The following is a 7108-nucleotide window of genomic DNA, read 5'->3' as shown; positions in this document are numbered from 1 at the left end:
GTTTACACTGCTTTCTATGAAAGGAATAACTCACCGCTCCCTCTGTGTGTGTTAGTTTGCTTCTCTCTCTGCCGTCTGCCTCCTCTAATCTATATAATGTATACATCAGGGTGAGGACTGTCAATCACAGTTAATAAAAAACCCAGAACATGACAGAGATCCCTTTTATTGTAAATCCATTTTACAGTAGCTCTCAATTTATTGTCACATAAATCAAAAGTGTTTATCTTATCATTCGGAGGCATTCCCTTTTCCTTCTGTGTCCTAGCCCCTCCCCCCTGTGCCAGTTTCCAGCCCCTCAGAGATGCTTTGTACCAGAAAGTGCAAGTTCCCTGTTCTGGCTTTATTGATGTTCCCTTTTGCTCTCCTCCTGGCTCCCCCCCAAACCAAGTGAGCAGAACAAATGGCCAGGGTTTTCCCCCAATGCCTGACCTGCGTTTACTGGGAGGAGAGTAGGAGAGGGAGCACACATTCTGAGCAGGCTGCTCTGACTCCGACCGCTGGCTGTTCCGTGCAGGCTGTCCCTCTCCTTCGAAACCGTGCATCCCCTCCCCGAAGCAGCAGGCAGTGTGCCTCCATTCAGCCACATTTGGTATGCATGAGCACGGCTGCAGGGAGAGGGGAGGTGGCTTTCTTAAGAAGGTTCAGTGGCTCAGGCAACGCCACTTGACTAGTCTCCCAAGTTGCAGGAAGCCTCTGCCCTGATGGAATTCTCAGGTGTGGAGATGACCATGGGATGCCAGGGCTGTGGGGGACCGTTTATTTTCTAGGCACTGCTCAGGTTTGCGGCTTCTGGTTTTCCCGGTGGAATTTGGACGGGGTCATGAATCAAACTGATGCTCCTCGACCCCTAAACTGGACCATCCGGAAGCTGTGCCACGCAGCCTTTCTCCCATCTGTCAGACTTCTTAAGGTACTGTAACTTGCTGCTTTGAATGGCTCTCATTGTGCTTTGCAGGTCTAAATACCCAACTTTGCACTTGGGCTGGGACACACCTTTTGGGGAGTATAGATGCCTTGTAGTACTGGCTCTGTTGCCCATGGCTGGAGAGAGGTTCTAAACGCCCCTCACCCCATGGTGTCAGGGAGGGAGGATGATCTGAGCCACATTTGAGAATGAGATTGTGGTGGTATAGAATGGGCTGCCTGAGTGCTCCCCACCCCCAAAATCCCTAAAATAGAATTAATTAACTTCTTTGGGAGGGTGGGAACAGTGGTGGGAGTGAAATCTCTTACTCCCCTGTGTTTGGCTCCTGGATTCTTTTCCCTCCCTGGGGAAGCCTTTCGACCCAGTTTTCCTTTAAATGGAACCTGGGAGAACAAAGGATTCTCCTTATTAGTTTAAAAGCCCTGTGTCCTTAGGTGGTCTCTCAGATAAAGACAAAGAACAAGCCTCATCAGATTGTGACTTTTTTGGTGACTTTTTTTTTTTTAAAGCCATGATAATTTTAGTCTCTTAAGTGAAGTCGGTAGTGGGAAAGTATTGTTAAATATATACCGAGTGTGTGCCTCTAGCTTTCTCTCTAGCTGAGTTACACAAAAGAACTATACCTGAGCTAGGATGCTACCTGGTGTCTGCAGCACTCCTCTTTCTAGAAGCAAATACATTAAAGATACTGAGAAATTCCCTACAACTTCATAATAATTCATCTTCATCATCTGCCTTGTAGGGAAGGAAATACAAGTAAAATTTAAAAGGTGCAGAAAACAAGTATTTTCCCTCAGAAAAGAGAATGTGGTAATACTTATTTGGGAAAAGTGCATATCTCTGGATGTTCCTCCCACATCCATGTGGAGTTAAAAAGGCAAGGTGAAGTTCTTAATTCTCTTTTCCATATTAATATGATACTGTGATATAATGACCACTGGACCTTGAGTCCAGTGTCACAATAGAGGATTAATAAGTTAACCCTGAATAAATTACGCTTGCAACATTTTTTTTTTTTCTGAGGCTGTGTTCTAGTTGGGTCAGATTTGATGTGGACCATTAGTTCTGTACAGCTAAGTGGCTTCTTACAGTGGAGTATTACCTTGTCTGAGTTTCCTTTATTCTGTTCAGCACAAACTGAGATTAACTTTCTCAAAGGCTACCCTCACGTACTGTTCAAACACCTCTCATATTGTTGTTATGATGGTGGTTTGCTTCCCTAAAAGAGTATTTTGGAGGAAAAGCAGGTTTGAGAGTGGGAGAGAAGCTTCCTTGGATATAAGGGCTTTTGCTGTATTGGAACAACATGCGTGATAGGGCATGAAAAAGAATGAGGCCAGGGAACTAACAAACAAATGTAAATTTTCTTCCAGAATTACTCCTGAATCCAGGGTCTGGGGCGAAGAGTGTCTTGTCAAACCTAACTATGACTGAGAAAATTGACTTTAGCAATGCCATGTGCAATAAGAAACATTTTTCAGTTAAATCATTCATTGGCTTTACCCCAAAGTAATGCTTTTTAACTTACATAATGATTTTTTAAACAAGTGTGTGTATACCACCTTCAATATATTATTCATTAATACTCTCATTTTTTTAATGGAAATGTTATTTTTCATTTGCTAGTCACAAAACCAGCAGAGAAGCATCTCTTTGAGGTACATTACTTATTTTTAGAAGAGCTCTCATCTTTTTTAGCTGAAAGTACCATCCATGCTATATACCAGCAGACATTGTCAATACTACACCAATACCATGGTTGGCATACAGCTCGGTCTTACCATGGTTTATTAACATGGTGCTTTATAACAATTCATTCTAATAAAGTGCATTCATGAGTATCCTTCCAATTCTCTCAATATCTGAAAGATAGGATTTGTTTTACCTGAGAACTTTCTTTCCAAATGACATCTGTATTTTTTGAAAGATTATACCTATCCTAGGAGACTTCAGATATTGAGCACATTTCAAACTAGAAAAAAAAGTGCTACCAAATTCTTTCAGCAATATTTGGAAAGAAATAAAAGCTGCTTCTGTATATGAGTTATTGTATTATCAACATTCTGGATATCAATGCCATGTAATTTTTTTCCCCTCTAGATTGTTGCTGTCTTGTCTTTGCTTTCCTAGTCCCTGTGTATTCTTGCTCTGCTTTTACATTTTGAGTAAAATCGAAGTTTCTGAGTAATCATTTGCAACTGTTGCTCAGTGTTCTTCCTGGTTTAGTCTATAAATTAAATATTTAATAACAGCAGTCCTACTGTTCTTTCCGTACTTTCTGCTGGTTCTCTCCCTCTCCTCCTCCTCTCTCAGTCTCTTATTCTGTCCCCCACACTACCACAACCGTGTTAGTATAACGGATGGATTCTCTGTTGTCTATTGAAATTGTAAGTGAATAAACCCAGTTCTCCTATTCAATAGGTCATGTTTGTTCCTCTTTCACGCTTTTTCTGATGTGATATGCCCTTTCCAGTGCCCTGACTTGTCAGTAAATGCAGTTTAGGACATGATGGCATGATTAGATTTAACTAAACTCAGATGGCTCACCGTTTCTGACAGACAGGGCTCAGGCCAATTTCCCTCCCTATCCTTTCCTTGAAAATGTGTGTTTCTTTGCTAACTTACTTCAGTACCATGCTAATGTTTAGAAATGGCTTCATAATCCTGTTTCCTGTATTTCCCATTTCCTGATGAAAACAGGATACTAAAGAATTAGAAGGGAAAGGCCAGCATCTGAAGCATGAATTAAACCCAATGAGTGTTGGAATATACTTATTATTCCTTCTGAAAACATCTCATTTGTTGTTTTGTCCGTCTCAGAGAAAATTTTGAACATGCCAGCCAACTCACATTTTGAATTTGGGATTGCATTCGGAAATATCATTTGAAAATGAATTTTTGGACAGGCACATGACCATGATAGCCAAAAGTCAGAGGCTGTTTTCAAACGGATACATTTCAAATGGGACCCTTACCAAAATGTTTCTCTTCAGTTGTCATTTGCTTCATTCTCATGTGTTTCAAGATTTCATCTTATTATTAATCTCCAAAAGTATAATTTATTTCAGTGATAGAATGTTCTTAGCATATTTTATATTCATTATAAGGTCTGTCTCTGACGTTGTTTTATTTAGGAGATTTTATTTTGGTTACTTCTGTTGAATTTGAATATTAATTTTAGAGCAGAGAGCTTTTTTTTTTTTTTAAACATCTTTATTGGAGTATAATTGCTTTACAATGGTGTGTTAGTTTCTGCTTTATAACAAAGTGAATCAGTTATACATATACAGATGTTCCCATATCTCTTCCCTCTTGCATCTCCCTCCCTCCCACCTGCCCTATCCCACCCCTCTAGGTGGTCACAAAGCACAGAGCTGATCTCCCTGTGCTATGCGGTTGCTTCCCACTAGCTAGCTATTTTACGTTTGGTAGTGTATATATGTCCATGCCACTCTCTCACTTTGTCACATCTTACCCTTCCCCCTCCCCATATCCTCAAGTCCATTCTCTAGTAGGTCTGTGTCTTTATTCCCGTCTTGCCACTAGGTTCTTCATGACCTTTTTTTTTTTTCCCCCTTAGATTCCATATATATGTGTTAGCATACTGTATTTGTTTTTCTCTTTCTGACTTACTTCACTCTGTATGACAGACTCTAACTCCATCCACCTCACTACAAATACCTCCATTTCATTTCTTTTTATGGCAGAGTAATATTCCACTGTATATATGTGCCACATCTTCTTTATCCATTCATCTGTTGATGGACACTTAGGTCGCTTCCATGTCCTGGCTATTGTAAATAGAGCTGCTGTGAACATTTTGGTACATGACTCTTTTTGAATTATGGTTTTCTCAGGGTATATGCCCAGTAGTGGGATTGCTAGGTCGTATGATAGTTCTATTTTTAGTTTTTTAAGGAACCTCCATACTGTTCTCCATAGTGGCTGTATCCATTTACATTCCCACCAACAGTGCAAGAGTGTTCCCTTTTCTCCACACCCTCTCCAGAGCAGAGAGCTTTCTTTGTATTGACGTCTTGGTAGACTTAGTAAAGGGGCTTCTGAAAAATGGATTGCTTTGGGGAAAAGGAAACTCTGCACTTGTAACAGCCTTTGGATACACATGTTTAAGCCAGTTTCTTAATGAGGACCAAATGGTCTGTATCATTTTATGATTTTCAAAGAAAGAGTATGACTTTGCCACTTTGAGTAATGTCAGAAAGAGATTAAAGAAATTGTACTTTGGACAGTTAGGCCTAAACACTGGGTCCTAATTCCTTCATGTTCCTAATCACCTGTGTGACCTTGGGAAATTACTTAACCTCTCTGTAACTTGGTGTCCTTCTCTTTAAAATGAAGAGTTTAGGTCTTGACTTAGATTCAATGCTATGATTCCTTGTGGTGAAGGCTGCCATGCTCTGTGGGCCTGGAAGAACAGAGTCTATTGAGGCTAAAAGTAGCTAAGCTGGATTGAACATTAAACTGGAAGGACTAGAACAGTCAGCAGAGTTTAGATCATAAGGGGCCTTGTCTGCTAAGCCAAGGCAGTTGACAATGATCCTGAAAACGAGGGAGGGCCATTAAAGGGGTCTTAGCAAATAAGCGATTGCTAGATTCAGCTATTAAATAGATTGCTTTGGCTGTAGTGTCTAGAGTGGATGGGAGATGGTAGGATTGGAAGCTGAGAGATTAAATTAGAAGCCTGAAGAATTCATGAGGACCAGGGCTAAGGCAAAAGTAATGAAGGTAAAATAAATAGGGACTTGTTAAATCGATTAGTTGTGGTGGAAGAAAGAATTTAGGATACCTTCAGATATCCTACTTTGCTGTCTGATGGTCCCAGTGGTGGTGGTTCCAGTGTCTGAGAATCAAGGTTCTAAGAAGGAAAGACAGAGCTTCTTTTTTTTTTTTTTTTTAAATATTTATTATTTATTTATTTATTTATTTTTGGCTGTGTTGGGTCTTCGTTTCTGTGCGAGGGCTTTCTCTAGTTGCGGCGAGCGGGGGCCACTATTCATCGCGGTGCGCGGGCCTCTCACTGTTGCGGCCTCTCTTGTTGCGGAGCACGGGCTCCAGACGCGCAGGCTCAGTAATTGTGGCTCACGGGCCTAGTTGCTCCGCGGCATGTGGGATCTTCCCAGACCAGGGCTCGAACCCGTGTCTCCTGCATTAGTAGGCAGGTTCTCAACCACTGCGCCACCAGGGAAGCCCCCAAGACAGAGCTTCTTGATTGGTGGTTCTTTGGTGAGCTAGAAAGGGTATGCCAGTTACTAATTCTAGTGGGACTGAGACAAAAGTAAGGCATGTAACTTCATGTCATTGATGAGTAAGAGCCCCATTGGATGCCTGATAGCAGAACTCTTTGATTAAGTAATATACAATCAGAAATATCACTTCTAGTTTTCTTAGATTGTTTTTTTTTTTGCTCTTATAAAACAATGCATAGTAAATTCCCAATTTTTTGAAATCCAGTCAAAAAGCTCAGAGTTTCATTTCATTTTTTCCCCTCCTTTCCCTCTTTTATGTTATTATGCAAAGAGGGATAAATGAAGGTGAACTGGGTATGACACAAGAGAAATAATTGAAAGAGCAGTGATCAAGTTAGGCTACCAGATCACAAATTCTGCCCAAGTACCAATGTTTTCTACTCCTATAATTTCATGTCATGGTAACCAATGTCCATTGTATTGTCTCTGAATCATAGCAAGATCCTGATGACAAAATAAGTTGGGTCTGTCTTCTACAGTTGATGCCAGGCATTCCAGAAACTGACTTCCCTTTGCTGGTCTCAAACTCTTAGAAAACAATTATGTTGAGATTCATTTCAATTTGTGTGTTAAATTTATTACTTTTAATGTCTTCTTTTCACATCTAAAATTCTGAATCTTTACATGGCAGGTAGAATAATATTAATACACCAGAGCTTTTCCTTAGCCAGGACAAGGTACTCCTAAACCACATGCTGGTGAGTAGCCATTAAGTTCCCACAGGAAGAGAGGAAACATACACCTATTATATCTAGACATGTTCATGAATGGTGGTAAGTGAGGTCAGGGAACTTGTTATGGATCAATTCCACTAAGCACCTTAAAGATGGGAAACTTGAAGAATAAATTGCTTTTAGGAAAATGCAGTGTGTGGTTAGGCAAATTTTAAGGGCTACTCATAAAGAAACTTCTG

At 40.5% G+C, this 7108-nt stretch overlaps 1 protein-coding gene across 12 annotated transcripts in view; it reads left to right on the top strand.

The window, feature by feature from the left end:
- The first annotated feature begins 512 nt into the window (after window positions 1–512).
- The window catches only part of TRPM3 (transient receptor potential cation channel subfamily M member 3), a 526465-nt gene continuing 519869 nt past the window's right edge, over window positions 513–7108 (top strand). For all 12 annotated transcript variants that reach the window (XM_007182257.2, XM_028166547.2, XM_028166549.2 and 9 more), the window contains exon 1: window positions 513–913. In XM_007182257.2, coding sequence (XP_007182319.1) covers window positions 737–913 — 177 coding nt within the window. In that variant the 5' untranslated portion in view covers window positions 513–736. The remainder of the gene's footprint in view (window positions 914–7108) is intronic.

The sequence above is a fragment of the Balaenoptera acutorostrata genome, chromosome 6 (assembly GCF_949987535.1).
Source record: "Balaenoptera acutorostrata chromosome 6, mBalAcu1.1, whole genome shotgun sequence".
In the NCBI taxonomy this organism is placed as follows: Eukaryota; Metazoa; Chordata; class Mammalia; order Artiodactyla; family Balaenopteridae; genus Balaenoptera; species Balaenoptera acutorostrata.
Note: the sequence above shows the minus strand (reverse complement) of the source record. Positions and strands in the feature narration are given on the sequence as shown.